Genomic DNA, 27,617 nt, shown 5'->3' on the forward strand with positions numbered 1-27,617 from the left:
CTGCCTTGTGTAAGAAAATAATAATGAAAGGCAGCAATTCCTTTCAGCCATGTGTGGAATTACCAACAGTACAGCTACGAAATATAGCTCCTGTTAGGTTAGATGTAATGCTGCACTAACACATCTACACTCTATATACAGTTAGCTGTATACTGAGGAGAAACGTTGACTCATGTTCCATGTAATTCAGGGATCTGGGATCTATGCATCACATGTCACAGCTTGATGCAGGCATGTCTGAAGATGTCTGAACACAGAGATTGGTGTGTCCCAGGAAGCCTCCAGCTGTATCAGTTATTTCAGCACACATAAAAGGTACAAGCATTTTCAGCATTGCGGGAGTTGATTACATGAACCTTTAAGTTGTTAAATACTTCTAAGAACATAACTTAAATGTCTTTTATTTTCCAGCAGCTGAGTAATTATTCTGTGGTAAACTCTATTTATGCAGTACTGGATAGCACTTGTAGAAAACTGCCATCACCTTTATAACTCTGTAGTTCTTTGAGCCAGTGTCTTTGCACATTCATATGCACATAATTGCATCCATCTGCTATAATGAGATCAAAGAATGTTTCTTTTAACTGTTAATCCAAAATTAAGTAAATAGTTGCACCAGTTTGTCACTTAACAGCTCGAGATCACTCTTTGATTCTGCTCCTGTCAGCCGAAGATCGTATTTAGAATTCACAAAACTTTTAGATTTTTATATCATGGCTGTAATAGCATCTCAGCCCCTTCAGCTTGAATACAAATGCTGTGTTTGGGTTTTTTTGTTATTTAAAAATCTATGTTGCTTCACAACTGAGAAATACTAAACAACTTCCTTTTTTTCCCCCCCCAAATTTGAGCATGAATCAACAGATGTTTCTGCATAATGATTACTCAACCAAGTGGTCTCAGTTAAGTAGCTAAAAAGACAATTAGAATGACTGAAGTGAGGTAATAGAAGCATTTCCACCGTGACACTATGTGTTACAGGAAAACGGCTTGTAGTGATTCAGTCTGATTTTAAGTCAAGAGGAAAAATAACTTTGTCTAAATACATAAGAAAAAAAGTCAGTATAGAAAGACTCCAGAGGATGATCCAGCTCCATTCCTTCCAGTAGAATCCCAAGTTAGGAAGATGATGCTCTGTTCAGATGGGACCTGACAGCTGAAAGCCCATTGCTCTATGCTCAGTGGTGGTCCAGCCTCTCCATCCTTGCTCACATGCATAATCCTTACTCAAGAACAAAGTTTTAAACTTAACAGAATCAGCAGGAATTCTTGTATTTGCTGGCTTGTCTAATTCAAGATTATTAGAAGATATGTGAAGTTTCAGATCTTCACATCAGAATTTTAAAACATATATATTGATATACATGGATATTCATATGCATTTCAAGACACGTTGTCACTTGTGGGATTTTTACAAATTTTATTCACGCTTTTCCATTCTTCTTACTGACTTTATCAATTACGGCCTACAACATCTGTAAGAAAAGGAGGGAAGGAAGTACAGCTCAGTAGTTTCGAAGGAATTGTTAAATCATGCTAAAATTTCGACCATGTGCGCTCCTTCCCGAAATGAAGAGAGAAGATAGAAACCGTGATCTTGTGGAGAGGTTAAATGAGGACATTAGCACGGGGGCTCGGCGCGCCATCTCTTGGTGACACCGGGAAGGCCAGGGAGGGTGTTCCATTTGTGTGTGGCATGCCGCTCCGGGAAAGGATGGCTGTGCTGAGCGTCCGCTCACCGGCTTATCGCTGCCACCGCAAGCATGGTCAAAAGTGTCGTTATCGAACACGCTGAATGAGTTTTCAGCGTGCCAAAAATTACTACCGGCAATTACCCCCGACAATTTTATGGCTGTTGGAACACAGTCATCTCATGAACGTCACACCGTGATGTTGACATTCGCAGTAAATCACTTCAGCTCCTCAGTGGCATATTCCCGTGGCAGGAATCCCCACGTTATTTCCTACACACGGAAGCGATACGGAGGTGGTTGAGGGAGCAAGCATGTTTTAAGAGACTCTGTGTCCGTGACAGGTAGAAATAGCAGCTGTTGGTACACACATGTGTTAAAGAATCCCGTTTCTCATTTCCTGCCTGCTGTGCGCGCATCATCGCCTACCATCCCTGGGCAATCGGACATTCCCTTCCTGTCCTCCCCTCTTTGTTTTTGCGAGGGGATTGGTTCATCGGGGCTCTTCGGAGCCGTGCTGCGGTGCCGCCGCGCGCGGTGGCGGTGCGGGGGGCGGGCAGAGCCGTGGCTGTGGCACAGGCGGGGCTGTGGCAGCGCCCGGCACCGACCGTGGCCTGTGGCGCCGCCGGCGGCACCGCTCGGCCCCGCAACCTGATAGCTTAAGGGCGGGAGGGGCGGGGCGGGGCCGGGCGGAGATGGGCGGGGTCATGCGGAGGTGCTCGCCCGTCATTGGCTGCCTCTCAGCGCCGGCACCGCCCCCCGCACTTACTACTGTGTCCCTCGCCCGGTGTCAGGCAGGCGCGCGGTGCGCATGCGCGGCGGGCGCTGCGCTGGCCGGCGGGGCTGGGGCGAGCGCCGGGGCTGCCGCGGGCGGGGAGAGGGAGCGCGGGCAGCGGGGAACGGGAGCGCGGGGAGCCGGAGCCGCGAGTCAGAGCCGGTAGCCGCCGCAGCCGGCGGGAGCAGCGAAGCAGAGGATGCCCGTCGCCCGCTCGCCGCTTCTCTGCGCGCCCGCCATCTCCTCCACGTCCTCATGAATTAGGGCTGCGCGGTGGGGGTGGGGGACGGCAGCGAGAGCCCCGGCGGAACCGGCGCCCCAGGCATGGCCGGCTCGGTGAGTGAGTACCGCGGGTCTCCTCCGGCGCTGCGCCTCGCCGTGCCCGGTGCCGCCGGGAAGGGGCTGGCGTGACCGGGAATTTCTGTTGGCGTGCGGGTTTCCCTGCCTCCCGCTGCTCCCGGCGGCGGCGCGGCGCGCGCGCTCTCTCGGAGGGAGCTGTGGTCTGCCGCCGCAGCGCGGGCAGCGAGCGCGGAGGCGCCGAGGGGAGGACGGAGCGTCCCTGACAGCGCGCCCCGGCTCGCCTCCCCGCGCTCTCCCGGTGGCACCGAGAGCTGTTCTACGCCCTCGCCTGCGGGGCCGTTTTTCCGTTGTTGCAGCGGTGCCTTGCTAGCTTTGCCAACTCTCCCCCCACCAAATCCTTTTTACTGTGTGTATGGTACCGCTGTGTCCGTATGTCCGCGCACCGCCCGCGATGGGGCCGGTTCTCCCCGGCCGCCCGCCCCACCTCCGCTCAGTGGGACGCTCACCGGCCGCTCCCTGCCTCTTCCCCTGCAGTGTGCCGTCCAGGTGAAGCTGGAGCTGGGACACCGAGCCCAGGTCAGGAAGAAACCCACCGTGGAGGGCTTTACCCACGACTGGATGGTGTTTGTCAGAGGGCCTGAGCACAGCAACATTCAGCACTTTGTGGAGAAAGTCATCTTTCACCTGCACGAGAGCTTCCCCAGGCCGAAAAGAGGTAGTGGGGTCTCCCCTGGGATGAGCGCTTCGCGGCGGCCCGGAGCGGGCGCAGCCGATGGGTCCGTGCCTGTCTCGGTGGAGAACAAAAGCGGCCGCCAGTACGGTGGTGGGCTGCCGGGGCCCTTCTCCCGCCGCTCGTAGGGCTGTCCGGGGTCGGGAGGGGCTCCTCTCTGCCGCTTCACAAACTTGCTGCCGCGGCGATGTCCACTCGCGGCTGCCCGTGATCGCAGAGCTCGGTCCGGCCGTGGGTCTGGGTCCCGACTCTTTCTGATCTCTCGGTTGTGAGTGGCTCGGAGTTGGTTTCTGTCCCGGTGTAGGTCCTCACTGGCGATTTTTGCCCACGTGTTACTTTATTCTGGTGGTGTCCTGGATGACTGGAATAGGGATGCATGTACGTGTGTTTGTGTTCCGATTTGGTACTTGTGTTTGGACTTCCTCAACACCCTGTTTGCTCATCTCCTGGGCTTCATCCTTTGGTGAGTACGTGAAAAGATCTCAGAAGGTGTGTATGCGTGGTGCATATGTACCCAGACAAGTTTGGCTGGGAGACATGTAAGAAGCCTTTTGTTTTCGGATACATTTCCTGAACCTTTGTTCATCTTGATTATTGTCATGGGATTGGTTGAGGTAACAGTACAAATAAAAGAAGTGAGCAGGTTTATTTATCTGTGCAGACACAATGATCTAGGAGTTATCTTTTATTTGATCTGTAATCTTTATTGGCATCTAGTACTTCTCTGGTTCTTTAGAACAGCATCATCATAAATCCTGTCTGCTTGGAGTTAGGTGGGGAAAAATTGAATGTTCACAGAGCAAAAGACAGGAAAATTTTGAGTGTTGAGATAAAAACCCTTTGTTTTGCAGTAGAGTAAAAACATGAAGTTTGATTTAATGTTTCTCAGTTGGAAAATACCAAGCTGTGTCTGTTTTTATGTCAGTTACTGTTTTCTCTAGAATACTTCCCTTCCCTTAAGCATCAGAGTGTAAAAATTACAGTATTTCAGCTCCCGAGTTTATCCTCTGAAGTATAGGCTATTAATTCTCTTTTATTTTCATAGAGTCAGAATATATTTTTAATCTATTGTGAAGCAGTGTAGTACTACACAAACAGTTTTCAGTGAATTGTATGAAATACTGCAGTATTACTGTTGAATTAAACTGCCCACGTTGCCCTAGTGAGTCTTCCTCTTGCTGTCTTCTACTTCTTGTGCAAAAAACATGACTTTAAGTCAATCTAAATAGTTTGGCAGAAAAACTCCTGAGAACAGGGCTGAGTAGCCTAAATAGGTGAGATAGTATTATCCATATTCAGTGAATTAGGTGATGTATTGTATGAAATCAGTGGTAGAAAGTGTGTTTAATACTTAAAGCCCAGTCTGTCTGGGGGATGTTGGTGATCCTCTCTGCTTTTATTATCGCTGCTATATTTATTTATTTGCTGTTTGGCCTCTGGGAATATGAGTCTGCTGCCTAAACTTGGTTGCCAGGTGTGATATTGAGCTTGCTAATAAGAATATAGTTTAGGACTTTTGCAAGTGCGGGATATATCATTTGCTACTTGAAGTGCTTTATGTCTCCAGGTGATGAATTCAGTTATGCAGTCATTTAAGTCATTGTTTTAAAGTGTTAATTTTGGGGTTTTGTTTGTATGCATCATTTTCATGATGTAGCAGCTGCTGGGAAAGATGCCCTCTTATATAGCCTGGGAGAGAACTTGTTGTACAGTGCTTGCACATGCCTTGAATTGTAGGAGAACTCTGCAGCCTCTCTCATTCTGCAGACCTTAGCTTGGGTGGCAGGCTCTCCATTCACTTCTGGGCTTTGCTTAGCCTCCTAAAACTACTGATGCTGAAGAAATTTCAGGTCCTTGAAATCACACTGGGGCAATGATCCATGTGTGAATTAACTATAATGTTTTCTGCTGTTGAAAAGTGTTTAAAAGGGTGGTGGAAATGTGTGCCTTGTGAATGGAAGCTATTTTTTTTTGTCTTTCTAATTTAGAAATGCTGTTAAAAATTTTGACAGAAGTGTTCTAAGGTGTTTTTTTGTCTCTGTAAATCAGTGCTACTAGTTTGGTTTGATACCTCAAGTGTTGCATATTTAATAGGAACGATATGCATTCAAATTAGCAAGTTAGTCAAATTACCTGTTTTCCATCACTTTGTCTGCAGTTATATACTTTGTTATTTTCGCATAGGATAATTTACCACTTGGAGATACTTGGTCATGTTGCAAGCTTTTCCTGAGCCATAGCATGCTGAAGTTAGGTGTACAATATTAATCAATAGCAAGTACTAGTATATGGGCTAGCCATAATAACACCTAATTGTCTGGTAAGGGTTCTTTTTATCTCTGCATTCGTGATAGGAGTGGCTGCTCAGACATGTATGCTTGTTAGGAAAAATTTTAAGTCTTAAGGTCTATCTGTAAAACTCGTGGATCAAATTGACAATAATAAATCAATGGGCTATCATAGGTGTTATTAACTCATAAAGTATTTCTGTTCCTAGATCACTTTTTATTAGGGGCACAGTAATTCCAACTACCAGGGGAAACAAGGGAGATAAATTGTTGCCAGGTCATTTGCTTTGCAAATTTATGACAATAGCTGGATAAACTGTCAGTTTGCCAGCTACAACTGTGGCTTTGCTTAGCTGTTTATGCTAGAAATTTCGGAAGTACTAGATATTGGCAGTGAGTTTGCAAAGGTGTGTCCAAGTGTTTGTTCTGCTAATAGTTGCCACAGAGCAAGCAGGGTCCTGTATTCCAAAGCTGCATTAATTTTAAGGTGGCAACATAGCTTGGAATGATGATCAGTCATGGGAGTGCAGAGCAGGTTGGTTTGTGTGTGTTGGTAGGATGGAAGGGCAATAGTGACTAACAGGGGACAAACTGTTGATAAGATCGAGTGACCTAATAAAATAATATTCTTCATCTTTCAGTCTGTCACACCTTAAAATCCTGAGCTTGGCAGTGGTTTTATTGCTTTCTGTTTGCCTTATGATGACTGAGTGCCTACGTTTATCCTTGCATGGTAGAGCATACAGGAGTGTGCAGTGATTGTTTCTCTTTACTTCATCCCATTTAATGGCCTGCTCCTGCTGTCTGATTTCCATGAGTAGTTTCATGGAGGGTTGGCTACAGGATTGTTTGTCACATTAAAGAGAGTAGAGTCATGCTCATACTCAATTTTGAGAAGTATTTGCAAGACAAAAGCTCTCTAGGATCATCATGCAATCACAAATACTGCTATTTTCAAATCTTGTATGTGATGCTGATGTAAATTGGTTAAGAGAAGATACAGAGAAATTTTAATACTCTATTTCAAAATATGTGAACTTATCTTTCATTATTCATGTGAAGAAAATAGTCCTGTGTGTAGAAGTGAAATATTTTAAAGCATGTCTGTGAAACAAGGTGTGTCACCAGATGGTGGTTAGTTTTGCTCTGCTGCTGTACTGCCTCCAAAAGAGGAGCTGTGTCTATTGCATCATAATGTGTCTCATTAATTGTATGATGCTAAGCAATGTAGAAATATTTTCTTCTTGCCTAACAAATGCTGGTGCTCTTCAGCAGTTGCGTGACATACTCTTTCTCTTACAGTAGTTCACTTGGATACGGAAATATATCTTTTGTGTTTTGATGATTCATAAGCACACCTCAAAAATGACATTGGAACTAGTGTGTTTTGGGTGGTTAAATTTCTGTTAATCAGTGGTACATTTTGACAAGATAAATTTTTCCTGTTAAAGAAGCAAAAGGGTTGGCAATATTTCTGTGCTAATAGCTTAAGCTTAGTCAATATGAAAATGCTGGCTTGGTCACTGGAATATTGTAACTTAAAAAGTAGATGTTGCTTTTGTCTGTGGAGCTGAGAGCAATGCTGTTTAGTGCATCTCTTAGCTCAATAAGTTTTACGATGAGATGGAAAAGTGATGGAAGTAAAGCTGCTTGGTATTCTACTACAGGAAGGACCAACTGTAATAGTCTTCTAGAAGGCTCACATTTCCAGCAATGGTTGTTTTAATTGCCGTTGTCTAGTTAGTGCATAATGAGACTTCAGTGAATCATAACAGTTTAAATAGATTTAGCTACTGTAAAAGATGCTTTTTGCTCTTACTTATTTGATTTTCCTTTTCATGATTTTTAGCTATAAAACAAAATCTTTTTGTACTCCAATTAAAGCCAATGAGAGTCTTAACTCTATTAATTTTCGTGAACTGAGTGGTGTGAGGATAGGGAACCATAAGCAGATTCTTCCCAGATGACTGAAGTTTTCTTTTTGTACCAGCTATCTCAGGCAAACCATCAAGATCACTAAACAGGCAATCAGTTCTGTGCTATGTATTTGAGTAGAATATTTAGCTACACTTGTGAGAACTTTGATCAGTTCTAGGTATTTTTGCTTTTTTTCTAGGTTTTCTTTGCCTTTTGTTCCCTCTTATTTTTGCTTGAGCCTAACTGTTTAAGTGTGATAGGCACACAGGAATTTATTTTTGCATCAGTCTAATAGATACAGGCTTGATACCACATCTTTTAGGGCAGTTGTTGCTCTTCGTTGCGAAGTGGTCACATGAAATGACTGATATCTAGTGAGACCTTAATTTGTTTAACAGGAAACTTTGAGACTTAAGTTTGCTGCTGCTGAATAGGAAGGTGAATGCTTCGAGAGTACATGTGGTTTTAGATGCACTTTCTAATTCAGCCAGATGCAAATCAAAGGGGCATTTCACAGACTTAAAAGGAAGTGCAAAGGGTTTGAATACAGGGAAGCTATCAAGTTTTATATGTACATGAATAACATCAATAGATAATTGGGGGCTTTGATTTTTAAGATACTACTTGTACAGGAAACCTGTAAAATAAATCATTTCCCCTGCTGATAGCACTCAAAAAATAATCCCATTCAAAGCCAATGCTCAGGCTTTATTTGGAAGTAAGCCATCTAAAAAAACTGGGAAATAACAGGGCTGCTGCATCCTCCAGTGTCAAAAACTTAGTTTTTTAAGCCTATTTGTGCAGGTTTTTTTTGTGATTTCATTGTTTGATCTATGTGTTCAATGTGTGATTTAATTTTCCTGCATGAGATGCATGCTACTTTTACTTATATTTCTTCCCCTTGCAAGCATATTTCTGCAAGGGCGAATGCAGGTTTCTGCCAGAAGCTGCCAATCAGTTCTGACTCTCTAAAGTCTTAAAAGATGAACCTTGATTATTTATGTCACATTAAGTTAAATTTGTATAGGATTTAGTTGCTGAAACAGTATTTTTAATTTTAAGAAGCTCTAGTTACTTTTTACTAAAGCTACAATATTAATATTCACTGGTTGTAACTCTTCCAGATTTTAGATGGCAGGAAGTGTAGTTTCAAGGCTATCGTACCAAAGATTTTTGGATAGCTGTAGAACAATTATTGCTTGAAGTACAGAGAACCAGATTATTTGGTGTAAAATCAAATCTATCATGTTGTGTAGTAAGATGAGGGAGAAGATACCTCTATTAAAACTGGAGGTAGTTAAATTTTAAGCATTTCTGTGTTGCTCAGTATTTATTATTGCGACTATTTACATCTGTGCAGTTTTTGTCCTTAGAAAAATAAATGCGTCAGAAATGTTTAAACCATGTATTATTTACAATTACAGATTAGGTAATATGAACTGCAGACATAATTATGTCTATTAAGATTTAGTAAGTTGTAAAATGTTGGCCATAGATTTGTTACTTTTTGTGGTACTCTTTAAGGTATGAAGGCTATTCTTGTAATAACGTTGTGCATTATGGTTAGGATTGTCTTTTAGTGTGTTGGGTTAGGGTTTGATTTTGGGTTTTTTATAATTTTACATTCAGGTTTTGGGGAGAAATGTTGAAGGGGATTAATCTGTCCTTTGTTCTAGTAGAATCTGTAAAAAAGATGACTTGATAGTGGCAACCTGAATGTAAAGCCTGTTGACGATGCTTGCATTAGCTGGGGAAAACACAATTAATTTATAAAGTTTTAATCCAGATTTAAGTCTATAGGTTGCTGAAGTTTGACTACATGAATTTTTGTGAGATTTCTGGGATGGATACCTGCAATTTTAAACCAGCAGAATTTAGTTCATAGGCGATCATCTTCTTCCCTTCCTGGTAGTGATTGATAGATGAGATTGATATATGAAGACAAAGGAACAGTCAAATTCAAACACATGTATATGTTTGCACGAAAATATGATTTCTCATCTTGTCATAAAACACTTAGCTTGTAATTCAAGATCTTGTTTGCTTTTTGTGTGATTTTTGCCTTTTTGATGTGCCTTCTAGTATATAAAGGGTTGGAAGAACAGACTATTACATAAAATACTTGTATGCTTACTTAAATACCTGTGTGGGAATTGATTTTAACATTAAATCTATTTATGTATGTCATCAGAGAGTTTCTTATCAGCATCTTTAGCTTAACTCTCTCCCTTGCCTGCCGGCTATGAGCTGTACCACACCATTAATCCTGTGCCAAACTCGTGCACTGGCTCTGGCTTTCTGGAGGAGTACAGGTTTGTTTCTTTGAGCTCCCTGTTGTGCTGGGTGAGTTTGATTTTAAAATTTGATAACAGAGGTCTTGACAGCTGTAATGTTATCTAAAAGATCAAATGTAATTTCTTTTAAATGGAGTTCAGACATATTCTGAGCAGCTGATGCATACCAATTGCAATTTTATGACTTCAGTGACTTGTCCACAATTCTGTGTAAAAAAAAGAATAGGACTATACACAGTAGGGTGTATGTATTTTTCATAGAGTGTCTTGGTCATAAAGGCAAATACCAGCCATATGTATTTCTACTTTCAGATCGTTACTATGACAAAGTGAATTATTATACATAACAGAGCAAAACAGGAGCAGAACTAAATGAGGAGTGTGAGGTGCATTGATTTTGCTCATGATTCCTAGGATATAGAGTGGTTTGCAATGTCTAAATTTACTGTTTGCACCTGCTGTTCTAAGGCTTGTACAGAAGAATTCCAGACAAGTCAGTCAGACACTGATTGTTTTGCTCATTCTAGAGAGAGGCAATATGAACATGTATCTTGAGACAGGGGTAGATAGAGAAGGTGTAGGCTTATAGGGGAAAGGGAGGACTATGTGTACTTAGAGGGAGGCAATATTTTACCTTTGATGTCCAAACTTTAAAGGGCAAGTTATCCAGGAAGGAATAATATGGAGATTCAGTGGAAACAGAGCTACTTGACACTGTGGGCTAGAGGCCAGCAATCATGGTGTTTTCCATCATGTGTGTGGAAAAATGTGAGGTCCAAATATGTTTGGTGTTACTCAAAGTATCCTTTCTGGTAGTGAATTTTTCTTGAGGAATTTTGTTTCATGGCTATTAAATGGGCAAGTGGAATTTTAATTCCTCTTGTTTTCCAGTACCAGGCTCTATAATCTATAATAAGAAAAAATATTCAGATTTCATTTTACATAATGTAAATTTCAAGTGAATATTTTATTGAAGAACCTGATAAAAACAATTTACACAGCAGGAATTCATATCATCATAGCATTAGCACCATGTTTTACTGAAAAAAAGGAGGGAGGTGGATAAACTTAATCTTGTGTGCTCTCTGAACATGGAGATGCACAGATCCGGTGTAATATTCAAGGGCAAGTGTTTTTAACTAGGATGTTGCCAGATGATTTTTATTTTTGTGACTTTGGTTTTTTGGTTAACTTGTTGAATATTTTTTTTTTTGTTTTAGTTTTTTTTTTTCTTGTCCAACCTGGGGACTCACTGTATTTCTGGACACTCTTGGTGTCTTAAAATTACTTTATGTGGCTACAAGAAAAAACAAAACTGTGTGGAAGAATAAAGTGTATTCATATGTGTACAGTCTCCATTAAGACCTTTTCATAGAAACAGGCTGAATATTGCTTTGAAATAGTTCTAACAAAGTGTTTCTTTAATATCCCTAAACATGAAAAGCTGAAAAGCTTTCACTTTTAAGAGAATAGTGTGCCCTTGCAATATTTTTTTGAGATGTTTTGTTTTGCCTCTGTGATGTATACTTTTGCTAGGGGAAGGAAATGGTTGCTAATAAGCAGAGTAGTAAGATTTGTTCTTTCTAGCCAGATTCAATGCCCAGCCCTTTGCAGCCAATATCCAGTTGCTGCCTTTCGCTAGAGGAATGCTTAGTAAGTGGAGATGCTGCGTAGAGTCGGTGTCCTGTGCACAGCGTGTGCTGGCTTGCCCCGTCCGTGTCTCGCAGGGCTTGGGGACTTTGTTTTGCTGAGCACTGGCCCAGCAGGCACTGCATTCCAGAGCCTGACTCCTGTGTGGAACTAGCAGCATGCGAGGGAGGGACCTAATGGACAGGCTGACAGGGAGACAGGGAGACAGAGGTGGATATCTACTGCCAGGGGATAACTGCATAGGATCTACACTGGGGCTTTTAACAAGTGGGGAGGAAGGCTACGGAAGCATTTTGCTGTGTTTGAAGACTGAATGTGGAAATTTTTTATGTGAATTGTTCTCTATATTTAGTAGCTGACAAGAGGATGGAAGTGCAGTTGAGCTAGTTTTCAGCAAGGTCAGTTAACTATTCAAAAAAAGTCCTCAACAGGTAAACGTCACTTAAAAAATTATGAGCTGGGCATTGGCATGAGGAATAGCAAGGAATAAAGAGATAATGATGAGAAAAATACTTGGAAAGCATATATATGTATTTCTTTTTTTGATCTCTAAAAAATCCACAAAAGGTGTGTTTTGTAAACATATCGCTTTGTTTAGTCTTTCCTTTAGAGATTTCCAGACAAATCTTTGTTTGCTATGCTGAAATCAGAAGCTACTGTTCTTGTGAATTCCTCTGTAATATATGATGGTTCCTAATCTGTTTTGTTGTTGATACTGTTAAGGTTATGTCTCTTGGAGCTGCAAAGGGCTGCTCCTGTCTATGGTAAAATTTCTGCACTGTTAAGACTAAATCTTTTTGACACTCAAGTTATTATGTCTTTGCCTGGCTGTCACTAATGCGTCTGAAGTGTTTTTTTATTAAGTGCATGGCTTCTGTAACTATTGTAAATGCTTCCATTTGTACCTAGTAAATATGCTAAAACAAAAAATCCGAACTTAAATTTGGTGAGGCTTCCTTGGGCCCCCTTCAGTTGTGCTAGGCTTTAGCCTATTTCTGCAGAATATTGCTGTGATGTCTTCTCAGCAAAAAGCATTCTACCCATAACTTAGTGTCTACTCATTAATTCAGTACAGTTATGTTAATAGAGGTGGCAGTATAGCAATACAATTGCATTATCCTTACTGTCTGAAGATTAGCGATACTTCAGGAAGACTTCTCAGACTCTATTTTTTTTTCTGAGATTGGTCTTAGTGTGACACTCATTTGCTTAATAAAAAGGCAACCAGAACACATTAATGTGTTCTCTATCTTGTGGTCTTAAACTCTTCTCTGTGCAAGTATGGGGAGGTAATAACCTTCCAACCAGTCTCTGTAGTTACCTAGCATCCTTTCTTTTAGGGATGTTGGCTTTTATTATTCTGTGTATAATTCTTCCCTAGGTAATTTTTTTAATAAAAGATGTTACAGCTGACTTAAAAATGCAGTAGAATATTTGTATATAAATTACTTGGAGCTGTGATACAGCTCCATCCAAGCTCTTTAAATGCCTTTGGCAGTTGTGTGCAAATACACCAAGACCAGCCCTTGAACCTAAATCAAATAAGGCAGCCAGCATCAGTGAAGAACTTGTTTGCCTCTGCAGGCACTGCTATCCAATCCTAGCACTGCTGTTCTAGTGGATATTGCCTGTAAACTAAATAGAAACAAACTGGTTTCTGTGAAGCAGCTCTATATTGGGTTACTTCCTTGAACTTGTGATATAATATAGGCAAAGTTAAACAATCGCTGCAGACCTTGTAAGTACTGAAACAAAAGTTTAGTTGTATTGGATTACTGATCTTGGACTGCAGGGATATTTCCTTGCATTTTTGTCTTAATGCCTGAACTGAAATTTACATTAGTTGAAATACCAATAAACTACTTGTAGATTGACATTTTAAGCATACAGTCAAAAGTACCTATTGTGTTTCAATATGGAATATTTAAATTGTGGCTTTTGTTTGTTTGCTTTTGTGTTTTGTTGTTTTTGGGGTTTTTTTTTGTTTTATGTAGGTGTAGTTTAGATCTGGGAGCTTGTCATCATTTGTATTGTAGACAATGAAAAATTTTACATTTTGGTTTAACTTTCTTCCTCTGTAGTCTGTCCTTAGATCTAGACAATAGTATTTTCTTGATGAAAATCTAAATTAACCTCTGGTTTTGAAAAACTGTTAATGAGCATTTGGTATGTCTGTATTGTTTTAAGCTGTAGAGCTAGCACACGATTTCTACAAGTGTTTGCATATACTGTAGCTTGAGAGGCATAACAACCTCTTTTTAACTTTAACAATAAGTGATTTTGGAATCTAATGCAGTGATTAGATCAGTTTGTTTGCCTTGAAACTTCAGTCACTTAATCTAAACTCAGAGAATTTCTGGAACATTCTTTTACTGAACAGTTCTATTCCAAAATAGAGAAAACTGGCATCTGTATCTTTGTATGAAAAACACCAAAAGAAATTAATGATGATTAAGACTGGCATGCAATCAGGCACTAAAGGTAAGGCTTCTTCTTCCTGCTCTCTGGAGAGGATTATTTTCTTTCATGTATTTTTATGCAGCCTGTTGTACTGTACATGAATATTACATAGCTGGTGTCTAAACCACTTGTATAAAAGTTTTCACAAAACCAGTGTGGGGGCCCATTGGGGACCCAATGATTTAACTGCAGGTTAGAGATACACGAAGTACATAATGTCTCCAGCAATGGCCAGGTATGGTATTGAAAGGGTTTTTGCCATTTTCCTTCTCAACATTAAGAAGAGTGGATGTCATAAAAATTAGGGCAAATGCTAAATGATCATGAGAAGCATGTTCACATGCTTCCACAAAAGAATAGGAATGCCACAAAAGAATAGTAGGTGGGCGCCAATCAGGAAAGGGCAGATATTAAAAGTTACTCTTCCTTTTTTGATATTCACTTTATTGACTGAACCATTTGTTAGAGATGATCACCAGATTGGTGCTTATTCTTAAGAAGATGGAATGAAATTGTTGTTTTTTCTGGGATTTTTGGTGGTTTGATGGTTTTGGATTTTGCTAATTTTCTGCAGCACCTCTGGAACCAGTGAATTCATTCTGTGAGAAGAAAAAATGTGACGTGGTTGCATGTGCCTCATTTATGGAAATTGTAACTCTAGAATAGAGAATACATAATTCTGATTTAATATTGACTCTGTGTATTTACATTCATGTGTGTCTGTGCACATGAATAGGAATTACTGGCAAAATTTTTTTAGCCTTTTATCAAAAAACATCAGACACTTGAGTAGCAAGGAGTTTAAAAATGTTTTGCATTTTTTGTGTGTCTACACCAGTGTGAATTACACTACTGTAATAGTGCTTTCTTTAGCCACCATGGAAGTTTCTCTCATGCAAAGAAATATAGTAATCAGTCTTTAATTTGTTCAGGTGAATCTCTTCTAAATTCCAGATTAAGGGGCAAAAATGTTGCTGGAGTTATTTAAAGGGGTTATAGTGTTGCCTCCTGCCTTTCTCAGAGATGTTTCATGGTTACCAGAAATCATGTTGGTACAGCAAGAACCAGCTTCCCCAGCTTAAATGAGAGGGAGACCCTTCCATATTATAAATAATAATAGTGCAAATGTAAAATGCACCTGTGTAAATTCTCAGGTTCCTGTCATAGTTGAAACTCTGTGTTTGTAATTTGTTACTGCAATATCAGTACCTTAAAGGGAAGGATCATGTCTTTGCTTCCTCTGCAGACTTGGGCAGTTTTTGCATTTCCTCTTACAAGTTATGATTATTTCCCACCTCCTTCTTTGCTTCTACACAAGAAGGGCTGAGAGCTGAATGCTCAAGCCGGAAAATGTGCTTCCTAATTTGCAAAAAGTGCTGAGCAATGAGGTGTAGTGTGCCACTGTTTCTCAATGTATCTGTATCTTTGTCTTCTGTGAGGCAGTATTGATTTAAGCTGTTGCTGTATCTTATCTGTGTTTGTTCTCAGTCACTTTCAAACATAATCATCCCAGTGCTAAGATTTTGCTGTGTTCCTGTTTGAACATGTGGGAATTGATATGCTTAATTTTCCTTCTGTGCCTTCTGGAAATTAGATTTTTAGCGTTGCCTTAAGATGGCTTTGAAGCCCTACAGGCAAGCTGGAATATCAAAGGGCTACAGGAATTCAGCCATAATTGTTTTATGGCTTGCCAGAAATCAGCCCTACTTGTATAGGTAGCATAGAAAATAGCTGTGATTTGACAATTTGGTGCGATTTATATCCACCATAAAAATAATAAAAAAAGCTAAAGGGGCATTTTGGAAGCAGGAACTAAGCTGTAAATGCTAATTGCTTCTCCATTTTCTCAAAGGAACAAAAAGGAAACAGGGTTTAGAAAGCTTTCTGTTGAAGAAAAGTTATAAAGGACCTTGTCTACTTCAAGGATATTTAATACTGTACTTGCACTGTGAAATTGCACATTTGTTTTTTCATTTAGTACCTTTAGATCACACCATCCAAAATGTACAGATTAATATGAACTTAATTACTATTAAGTCAGAAGCAGAATTCATGCAAACCTATGCAGCAGTATGAATAAATAGTTCAAGTAACCTCACTTCTGGAAAATTTGGATTAGTTTTTTTTTTTTTTTTTTATAAGCTTGATGCCCTTGCTGTCTCTGGAAGTCTTGCTCCAAATTACTTGTCCTGGTACCATTTGTGATTGAAAAGTGTGCCAGTCAGAAACTGTAGTTTGATACCTTCTTGGTTGCTTGGGGAAGCCCTCTTGAAATGTTAGTATTAATCTTACTTGGAAACCAGGGGTTAGAAAGCACTGAATCGCAACTAAGGAGTTTTTTCTTCTATGCTGGTGAGCACTTGGTGACAGTACCTTACTTGTACTTGTTTTGTTTTCCACTTGGCTGTGCAGAGTACTCTGAATGTGTGAATATATATGTGAAGTTATCCCAGAGCCTGGTGTAGGGGAGTGATGCAGGGAAGAAGTGTTCTCTGGGATGCTATTCAGTGGCTTGTGGTAGTAGCAAGTGCTGGAAGATAAGTTCTTAGAAAAAAAGTAGCATGTAAAGAGATGTGACTTGGCATTAGGAGAACCTAATAGCCATGATTAGGGGACCTGTAGTCATGTCTCTGTGCATGTCTGAAGAGATGTGGAACTGCAGGTCACTTGGTAAAGTAACAAAACCAGTTGGCGGCAGATGAAAATTCCATTATAAGGAATTTTCTTAACAGTTATAAGGACATCAAGGCAATACTGCAACCACTGTTTAGCATTTAGTTGGCAATAGTCTATACTCGGTAAATACAGCAGAGCATGAAAGCAAAAAATGGTCAAACTTAAAAATGAAAATTTGAGACCTAGAAAAATGAATGATCCAGTACAGCACGCTGAGCATAGCAGAGGCTAACAGTTCTGCTCCAGTACTCATCCTTGTACTTGTCTGTGTAGACCTGCAGACATCCAAGCTGTTTTTAATAATTAAGCACAGCAGATTTCTTTGTCTCTGATTTTTTTCTCGTTCTTGAAAGCTGCTAATTTCTTTTGGAATGTTAATATTGTTCAAGAAGCAATGAAACTTCTGTTTGCTGTTGGGCTTAACTTGATACATGAGCGAGTTTTGGCACTTCTAGTACTGGCTTGGCCTATCAAATCTCAGTATCCTGTTAGCTCTTACTCTGAAAGTCTCTGAGAGATTTTTATCTCAAAAATTAATGCCATTCATCTTGCTACCAGTGGACTTTTGTCACTAAAAAGACTGATTTCTTTATTTTGCATTTGTCTTGTGGTATCTGGAGATGACTGGACATTTTAATAAGTTGAGGGCTTTGTCTTAAATTCATTCCTTCTAGATCTCTTTATTTAAAGCTGTTTGTTCACAATAGCTTTTAGCCTCTCTGGTTATACCCTTAGCTGGTTTCCAGCTTTCACAGTTGTCTATTAAAGATGGAACAAACACCTTAAGATTTGTATGTGTGCTTGTCATATAGACTGTGGGTCTTTGTCAGCAACTAATTCTTGCTTTTAAGACATAGCTATTTCTTCTCAGTTTATGGTATTTGAGTGTTGTCTCCTGATTTGAGTTGTCTTGCTAATATCTGTAATTTGGCCTGACAAGTACTGTCCTTTTTGTACAGCATTGCTCAAGGTTCAATTCTTGGGCTTCTCAGTGAGCTAACAATGTCCTTGCTGGGACAGGATTGTTTAAAAGTAGATGGTGAGGGTTTGGATTCTTGTGAACTTTGTATTGCATTGAATGTGTATTCCATTTCCATTTTTTGAAAAGTTTTTTGCCAGAAATGGAAACCATACAGTTGATCCAAGATGAAGGACAAATGCCTGGTGCAAATACTTCCGTGCAGTGAGGTGTGAGAAATTGCACAATTTAATATTTAGCTTGAACTGAATTGACATTCAAGCTATGTTAGAGGATTTATCACTTAAGGTAACTTGGGTGCAACTTGACAGTGCAGTTGATAGTTTGAGCATTGCATAGCGTAAGCCATTTCTCATGTAATTTACTTTGTAAACTGTTAAAAAGTTGTTCAGTTGTGGAGCAGTAACAGGGTGGAGATTTTGGATGTTATCTCAAGTAGCTTTCAACCTCATGGCACACTAAACTCAACTGGCATGTGAAGGGGGACTCTCCAGCCACCTGTTCTAACATCAGGGCTATACTGAATTCACTTTCAACAAGTTCCTAGTAATAAATAAATTTGAGGTCTTATTTGTGGTGTTGTGAAACAGAATTAAGTTAAAAGTTGATGTAGTTTGTTGTGATTTGTGGGCATCTCTGGCCTGTGAACTAGTCCGCAGGAAAAGAGGAGGTGCATTTGCTGTGTGTCTTTTACTTTATGTGCTCGTGTGGTCTCATTTGGTTGCAGTTTTCCCCTTGATTGTCTTTGTGCAAAGGAAGTGTACACAGTCTGTGGTAGGTGAAGTGCCTTTGTGAGTTTTTCATTCCATACTGTCCCCATTCTCGGCTTCTAAAGTGTCAGTCATGTGGCATTTCTGATTATCTTGGTCTCTGTGCTCTAGCTGAGGCACCCAGAGTAGTTTATTTTCCATTTGCTAATATGTGTATCCTGCTCTTGTGTATATATTGTAGCTCTTGGGTAAGAATCTGAAGTGCATCCATTCTCTCTGTGAATGCTAAGAGTGCCTGAGAGACTTTAAAAGGTAATGGGTCCTTACAAGGGGCCTTGTTTATACCACTTCTTTGTACTTGCTGCTGCTATGTCTTTATTTCCTGTGTAAAGTTTATAGCAAAAAAACCCTGAACATGATCCCTTTCAAACATCTATAAAATAAGATCTCTAGCTGCAGAAAGTGATTTGCAGCTTGTGAACTCATCTACCAAGCTGAAGTGCATTATGACTAATCTTACTGTGCCTTAGTTAAGGATGAAAATAAGCTGTTCTGTAGTTGCTCAACACCCCACTTAAATACTTCGTTCTCATCTTCCTCTTTCTCGAGGATTGCTGTCCCGATTTCTAGACAACTAATTTTGTTCTCAGAGCTCTTGTGAATACAACTGGATTCATGCATACAACAAACAATGTAATAGAGTTTGTGACTTGTGACTTGGTAAGTGTGGGTGCAGCCTGCTGTCAAAATGGATGGCTCATCTATTTCAGTGGAAGCTTGTCACATAAGATGAGATACTGTGTTAAAACAAGAGACATCCTTAAATTGTTTGAATGAGTAAGTATTGCTTTGGTGTTGCTGCTGATGTATTGTGGTCTTGGCTCTGACACTTTTGTACAAGAAACTTTAACTTAGTGTAGAACGGTACTTTTAGTAAATTTCACTTCTAAGACCTGCAGACTTTGCAGCATGTTTGGGAGTTACAGGAGACTGCAGTATTAATTTTTAAGATCCAAAGGAAATTGCAAAGCTTGGGCAAAAGTTTCTACTCTAGATGACAAATTATTATCTGCCAACTAGGAACCCTACAGATCTGTAGTACGGAAAGGGTAATAGAAAGCTTTTCACTTAAAAAGAAAATAATGTAATACTTCAAAAAGCTTTTTTCTTCTGTTTTTTCCAGTGATACATTTTGTTTTTCTTGAAGTGGCCTGTGATACTCTGTTTACTCAGGGGATAAGGAAGGCCAGAAAAGGGAACTGTCTTGTATTTTCAGAGTTTGTAAGTTTCTGAAGAGCAGTGAATTCCCTCTTTATTTGAATGCTTTCAAGGTTACCAGTGTGAAAGTCATGTAGTACTCCGTGAAACTTCCCTGCCCAACTAAGCAAGGGGTTTAAAAACTTCTATTGTGGTCATGACAAACCTGGGCTTACTCCTTCAGGTGTCTGTGGTGTCCATGCAACTCAGGTTTATGCTTTTTGTGTTCTGTGTACATCCTTGAATTTTTTTTTACTCTGGTTTATGTTGATTTGTTTTTGTGTGAGAGCATTTAAACTGTCTAATTCGTTTCCCAACTGGTAATCTCAAATCCCCAAATAAATTAATCAAACTACTTCTTGTGTTTGATATTTGCAGGGAAGAAGGGAAAGTACCTCAAAATCTTTTCTTCTACAGTATTTGACCAAAAAGAGCAAGCATTTTTTTTCTCTAGTCTCCTGATCTGATGCCAGAGATGAATGTTGTTGCAGTAACACTTTAAGATATGCCAGTTAGTTCAATGTGCTCTTTTAAAAGCCTCCACTTGGCACACTGGCACAGTCATAGTGGTGTTGTAACTGAATGGTATACTAGTGATGGAGAGTAAGCTGCAGTTTGTCAGTGATGTGAGAGCTGAATTCTGCCTGCCCAGCTCTCCAATTTCTCTCTACTACAGGCTCGTAACTCAACAGGCTTTTATAGTGTTGTGGTCGAATGTGGACATGTAACTAAAATGTGACAGCATTATTGATTTGTGACAGATTTAATTGGATGCAAAGTGTTAAATTTCTCTAAAGATAAACAGAGGAGGTCAGTGCTGACTCAGGCCACTTCTTATGGTTTTGACAGTTGTATACCAAAACCACTACTTTAACATTCTACAGAGGAGCTGATCCATACTGAAGCCAAACCACCTGTTCATTTTCCTAAAGAAATTCATAACTTGGCAACAGTCCTGACTTCATAAAAACAGTGCAAATTTTTTTTTATTTATAACTCATGACTTCCTGATTCATGCCATCAGCCTGAGTTTGGTGGAAATTTGAAATTGAGAGGTTCTCTGCTGATGTCAAATTATCTTCTACAGCCGAAGAGTAACTTCCAGATCCAAGAAAGTAAACCAGATTTTTGATTCTGAATGGGCAGAGTTTAAAGGTGTGGCACTTCCAGTGGGTCTTCTGGCACTTGGTACACCATGTCAGACTTCTAAAAGACTGTTCCACAGCATCTAGCCAAGGAACAGCATTGTTAGGATTGTGGGGTGTTTTTTTGCATTCCTGTCAGTGGTAGAACATGGACGGGCTTGAAAGATGCAAACACTGTTTCTTCATATAAGCCTGAAGACTTGCGCCAATTACTTGGCAAAAATGAAATGCTCCTTCCAAATTGGAGAGCAGCAACTGGTTAGTACATCTGTCTAGAGTCCTCTTCCATGTTGCTGCTGGTTTCAGCATGCATGAAACTTCATGCTCATGTAAAATAACAAAAAAAAAGAAGTTGTGGCCCTTGTTAGTTGTTGTGATCTTTTGGATTATAGATTTTGTTGCCTCACTAGCAACAAAAGAAAATTCTTGACTTGTGTTGCTGAGGGTAGGCAGAAGTGCGGGGGCTGTTTTCTGTCCTGTAAGGTTGACTCGTGTCTTCACTGAGTATTTAAAAAGGTAGAATAGTCTGCTGCTTTCTCCTTTTGCTTGCTCCCAGTAGTGTTCAAAATACAGGGTATGACATCACGAAGGATTTCAGCAATGGAGATTTCTGGTGTCATCAAGATAGGATTAATAAGTATGAAATACAGAGGTGATTCATTTAAGCAAGGTGACGGATGAAGAAGCTTTTAAATCACATGTCCAAACATTTCTCTCTCATAATGGTCAATTTGTTTATCCTGCATGTATAGTGATATGAATGGGGCCAGATGCAAAAGTCTTCTGACATTTTTTCAAAAAGCTATTTCAAGTGATTTTTTTAGGGGGCCAATTAAAGTCAATGGTGTTGTGCTGCATGCTGTGCCTCTCAGGTTACAGCAAAGTAATCTGAAGTTTCAAGCTTTTGTCATACAAACCCTTAGAATCTATCTGTCCATAAGGCATTTTATTAAAAATATTAAAACTTTATCTAACCTTCTCTAGTGGAATTGTAGCTATTCTTTTCCAGCATAGCATATAGTTAGAAACAAATTGATTGGATTTTTCAGAAGTTAAATACCTGGAGTGTCAGTACAACTGAACCCCCTTACCAAGCTTTTGAATGGATTAACTTGAGAAGCATGGCCTTGAAATCAACAGGAGTGCAAACAAAAAAAGGTAGAGAGGGTCTTGCTCATCTGTGTTGGTTTTGCTTGGTCCAGTTTTTGGTAGTTGGGAGTGGGGCCAAAGAGATGGCTCCTGCGTGTCCTGTGTGAAGGTTCTGGACATTTTCACCATGTCCAGCAGAGCCAATCTCTGATGGCTCTGAAGATGATGATGCCACTGACCAAGCCTGGGTCAATTAGGGATGTTGGTTACACCTCTGTGAAAACAAGTTTAAGAAGAATCAAAGCAATGTGAGCACACACTTCTTTTTAGCCCGAGGAGGGGAAGGAGGTGAGAATATGTGAGGGGAAAACAGCATGGAGACACCAAGGTCAGTGAAGAAGGTGGGGAGGAGGTGCTCCAGGCGCCAGAGCTGACAACCCTCTGCTAGCTGTGGTGAAGACCATGGGGGGAGCAGGAGGTCCCCCTGCAGCCCATGGAGTTCACAGGGGTGCAGAGATCCACCCACAGCCCGTGGGGAGGTGCCCACAGCAGAGGAGCAGGTGGGTTCCTGCTGTGGAGGAAGCTGTGATCCAGTGGGAGCTGCAGTGGAGAGAGAGGCCTTGGTCCCGAGATGGAAACAGCCTGGCCTTGGAGGACTGCATCCCATGGACAAGGGGCCCACACGGCAGCAGTTTTGGGAGGACTGTCTGGGAGGCTCATGTTGCAGCAGATTCGGGCAGACTGCTGCTCATGAGATTTGGACCCACACCAGAAAACTTCACAGAGGACTGTCCTCCATGGAAGGGACCCACGGCAACGTAGAGGACTCCTCTGTCTGGGCAGCGGAAGATCTCAATGATGGACTGACCAAACCCCCATACCCTGTCCCCCTGTGCTGCTGGTGGGAAGGAGGGAGGGGAGTGAGTGGAGAAACAGTGTCTTAAGGACTTTATTTTACTTCTCATTATCTTCCTCTGACTCTGTTAGGCTCATGAATCACTTTGCAACTTTAAGTTTCAGCCTGTGTTGCCCTCCCTGTGTCTTCTGCTGGCTCCTTCTCTCAAAACATGACTCCTTTGTGTGTGTGTGTGAACTTTTTTCCCCCTCTCTCCTTTGCCCAGCTGTGGCAGGCAAGAGCAGATACCATAAGTGCCTGACATTTGGCCAGGGTGAAACCACGACGTCATCCAAAACATGGATAGTCCACAGTGGTTAGCTCGAGTTGGTCTTACCCTTTTCAAATTTTCAATGCCTTTTGGCAGGCATTTCCTGGCTTGTGGAATTGCCTTAGGTGAGGTGAGGAGTGGTGGGTGGTTTTTTATGATGAAAGCCTGTATAGGAAATGCTTAGGCTTTATCTTCATTCTGTGGAGGGAAGATGTACTGTGGGCATTTGTCAAGACTCAAAGGGGAAGTGTGTGGGAAAAGTGGTGAGCACAGACTCACCAGGAGATCTAGGGTGAATATTTTCCCTAGTTCAGTGTTTAGCAAAGCAAAGTTACCCACAGGTCTTTAAACAATTATCATTTGACTTATGTGTTTGCAGATGCAGTTTTGTGTTAACATTCCTGTGAGACGCAGAAATTGCCATGGCTGTCTGCAAGTGGTGAACTTGGTTCTCGTGTAGATTACACCTTGTTGGAGAGAGAGAGCAATTCTGCACTATGTTAGAAATTTGGAACCTCAATGAGTATGAGATTGTAAAGGACAATGAGTGAAAAACTAGAGTGGAGATTCCTTGGATTAGATCCAGCCGGTTGTTACTCACCCCATACCTTTACTGATTATAAACTGCAAGACTTAACAATGAGACAAGTTGTTCGAAGAGCCAAGGGGAAAAAACTATTCCACAAAAAAATTAAAAGGTGCAAATTCACTCTTCTCAATCAGATCTGTGATAAGTAAAATGAGGAAATCCTCCTGCAAAAAAAATTTTGAATAAGATTTTGTTAGTCATTTAATACATTGTAGTACAAGCAGGTTTTACTTTCACTTGCTTTGGCCTAGATAGGTGTTGTAATTTCACCTTTTTATTGTTTGGGGTTTTGTGTTCTTTCTTCTTTTTTTTCCCCTCACTCTGAAAAGCTTTGTGATTGTTACATTATTTTGGGATTTTTAGCTGGTTAAGAAAAGGTCAAAACTGTTTCATCGTTGTGTGATGTCAGTGACAGCACTGTCTCCTACATTAAACTGGCAAGCAGGTTGTTCGTGCTGTGTATCCAACTAATCCTGCCTTCTGATACTTCAGGTTTTATAAAAGGAGAGTCTTAATGGCCTCTACCGTGGTTATGAGTAGTTGTGGATAGCAGTTTGAGTCCAATGAGAACTGTGCTTTAACACATGTATGTTGTTTTGAAAAAATAGCAGCTGCCTCCTCCCCTCTGGCACCCTCAGGTATCTTAGAAGTCTAATACATGGGCTTGTATTTTTTATATGTTTTGAAAAATTTGTCAAAGTTTGTTAATTTCTTTTTAAAGATTATTAGCTTAATGAAAACTTTTGTGTCTTTATTAACATAGTTTGCTTTGAAACATGAGATTTCTTTTAAAAAAGAAATTCCAACACCTTGGGCCTGAAAATGCAAATTCTTGAACACAGTAGTAAAACCCTCTGAGGCACATGCATGAAGCTGCATACTTGCCTAAATGTTTGCAGGCCTGAAGCCTTTGGTTTTTTTAAGTTCTGTCATTCTCTTTTCCCATTGCCTTGGAAAAAAAGATATTCTGCCAATAACGGTACTTTTTTTTCTCATGATACACAATTTGGGAATTACTATACTGTTTGATTTCTGTCAAGTATGTAAAATGGTGCTGATTACTATAATTGGAAGCAGTTTTTTCTTTATGTCACACTTAAAATAGTTTAACTTTTTTTTTCTGAGCCCTTTTCCGGTACCCTAAAAACCTTCCTTTAACATATTTTTGAAATCTGCTTTTTGGCCATAGTTCTTTTTCTTCCCTTTCCTCCCCTGCCAGTAGTCTGATACTAGTAGGAGAAAAGTAATGGATTATTGCTAGCATTTTGCAGAGGGAAATTGTACTAAAGAGGCAACTGATTTCATACTTAACAGTCAAGTTTTGATTTCTGGACTTCATGGAAGTTGTTTGGGGATGACTAGGATGTATATGAATTTTTTATTAATTAAATATTTAGAGTTTATATTGCTGATTTATGGCACATGGTTCATGGCATGTTTCATTTATTTCAGAAGGCTTTCCCTAAAACAGATAGCCAGATAGATGCTATCAAATGCTTATGATGTTAATTTAAGCTTTGCCATTATAATACTGTAACAGAGAAATACCCAGGTGTTATGTTATGGGTACATTTTTATAAATCTTAAATAACTGACTTCATGGAAGGTTACTGAGTCTGGAAAGCTGCAGTAGGTGTGCGTTAAACTTTAGTTTGTGGTCTTGATATTGGAAGGTGTTTGCATTAGATTAACAAACATAGTAGCTGACATAGCAATGTACGTATTGTAACTTAATAGCCAGCACTGAATGCATTTAAATGTAACTGTTGAAAATGTACTAAAGCTAAGGGAGTGCTACACATGGTCAACACAGAAATACTTAAGAATAGTTTCTTATTTTGGTGGTGAGTTCAGCACTGTTACCTTAGGTAACAAACAGATATAAGGAAGAGGAAACCAGGCTTTTTTCAGTGGTGTCCACCAACGGGACAAGAGGCAATGGGCGCACATTGAAGTATAGAAAATTCCATCTGAAATGACCGAACCTCTTTTTTTCTTTCAAAACTGTGCAGATGGCCAAATGCTGGTTGATGTTATTTAGAACCTCCATTCTTTAAGATGCGTGAACTTCAACAGTCCTTGAGAAACCTTTTCTTCTTGGGGTGGGAAGTGGTCAGAGAAAGGGACACTGAAGCGGAGTGGAATTCAGGACAAAAAGGAGACTTTCATGGTGCCCTCCAACCTCAACTGCTCTGTGATGTAGCAGAAGATGTAGATAGAGGCCTGATACTAGCAAAAAAATTATGCATGTAGCCCAAAACTGTCTTCCTGATTTGCACTCTGTCAGAATCTGTACCGTGAAACTGATGGCTGCAGTGTGCTGTGGATGTCACAATGCAAGGTTGTGCATTTCCAGGAGGTGATGGGAGAAGTTCATCCTAGGAAAGGTGATCAAGGAGTTAGAATGTAGCAGTTACCATTTCTCACAGAGTGGTTTGAGTTGGAAGAACCTTAAATATCATGTAGTTTCAACGCCCTTGCCAATGGGCAGAAACACATTTCACTAGACCAGGTTGCTCAAAGTCCCATCCAGCCTGATCTTGAACACTGCCAGGGGTGGGGCATCCACAACTCTGGGCAAATGCTCAAATTTTACTCATTTAAATTTCTTTGTAATTTTCAGTGATGCTTGATTTCAAATAGAGAAAATGTATGTACGAAGCCTGACTGTATTATTCCTTGTTGTTATTGTTTTCTCCTGACATCCATTTTTGGTTATGGTCAGAGAAGTAATGAGACAAGTGGCCAATTTGGTTTCACCAGATTTTAGATTTTTGCATGGGGTGTTCCATTGCATGAACAGAGATCACAAGAGAAATATAATTTTTAGCCCTTTGTAATTTTTAAGATTTGCTTAGAATGTTTTGATTTGCAGTGCTTATGGCTCTGAAACTAAAGTGTTGGCATTTCCTGCTACAGCTAACAAAACAGATTCTCCTCCTTGCATAGGAAAATTTGGGGTCTGCAAAAGGAACAGAGGATAAATCTGTTGCTAGAGAACTAAAGGCTTTTTGGAAGGTTTTATAAAGAAAAAGGAAAATTTAAATACAAACATGGAGAAACTGGAACTAGCTGAGATCTCACATCTCCAAGATGAATTAAGAGGCACTGCTGTCTCAGGAAATGCTTGGGAAGCAGATTCAAATGTGACAGCATCTTAATGATACTTTTCTATTTTTTTCTCTTCCTGTCTATCCTTCCTTATAAGTCAGTTGAATTCATCCCTGGATTGTTTCTTTGCTGTACTTGATGCTGAAATTTACTTTCTAAGGAATGAAAGTATTTCCTGTCTGAAAAGGAGTTTTCCAGCTATTACAAATCCAAACCCTTCTCATCCTCTTTTATTTTATTAGTAGTTCTAGTTCATGTTTTTTTTTTCTTCCTGCCTGTCATGTTTAAGTGATTAACTGTATATGAGAAGCTACCCTTGAGATTTGCAGAGATTTGAAAGATTGATCCTTGAAAAAGGCAAATGATTTTCAGTCCATTTACATTAAAGAAAGATCAAAGGATTTGAAGGAAAAACACAGTGTTGTATAGGACTACAACTCTGTGCTTGTAAGGTACAGTTTCTTATATTGGGAGTGAAGATAAATCTGCCCCAAATTTTTAATTTTGTTTTTCTGTATTAGGTAACACCAGAATACCTGCAAGTAGTTGAGAGTTGTCTGTTCGAGAGTCTTCTGTCTCTTGTTGCTTCTCACCTGGTTCAGTCAGTTTATTGTTAAAATGAGTTTTTGCCTGAATTTGGGGTGGAAAGGGAGGAGGAGAGAGCAAGTGAATTTTAAAGGAGTGCTTCAATGCCCTGCATGTAAATATAGAAAATTTAGATAGATGCTTAAATTGTCAGAAGGCTAAATCATGCCTTAGCCACTTTCTGGAGAAAGGGAGAAATAATTTT

The 27,617-nt window shown here is 40.2% G+C and overlaps 1 protein-coding gene across 2 annotated transcripts in view; it reads left to right on the forward strand.

Moving 5' to 3' along the window:
- The first annotated feature begins 2,550 nt into the window (after window positions 1–2,550).
- Window positions 2,551–27,617, forward strand: part of MLLT3 (MLLT3 super elongation complex subunit) — a 125,636-nt gene continuing 100,569 nt past the window's right edge. Inside the window, exons 1-2 of one of the 2 annotated variants that reach the window (XM_085041947.1) lie at window positions 2,551–2,802; window positions 3,301–3,481. In XM_085041947.1, coding sequence (XP_084898073.1) covers window positions 2,791–2,802; window positions 3,301–3,481 — 193 coding nt within the window. In that variant the 5' untranslated portion in view covers window positions 2,551–2,790. The remainder of the gene's footprint in view (window positions 2,803–3,300; window positions 3,482–27,617) is intronic. The other variant, XM_085041946.1, reaches the window with a different exon arrangement.

The sequence above is a fragment of the Lichenostomus cassidix genome, chromosome Z, assembly GCF_008360975.1.
Source record: "Lichenostomus cassidix isolate B80296 chromosome Z, HeHo_3.0, whole genome shotgun sequence".
Lineage (NCBI taxonomy): Eukaryota > Metazoa > Chordata > Aves > Passeriformes > Meliphagidae > Lichenostomus > Lichenostomus cassidix.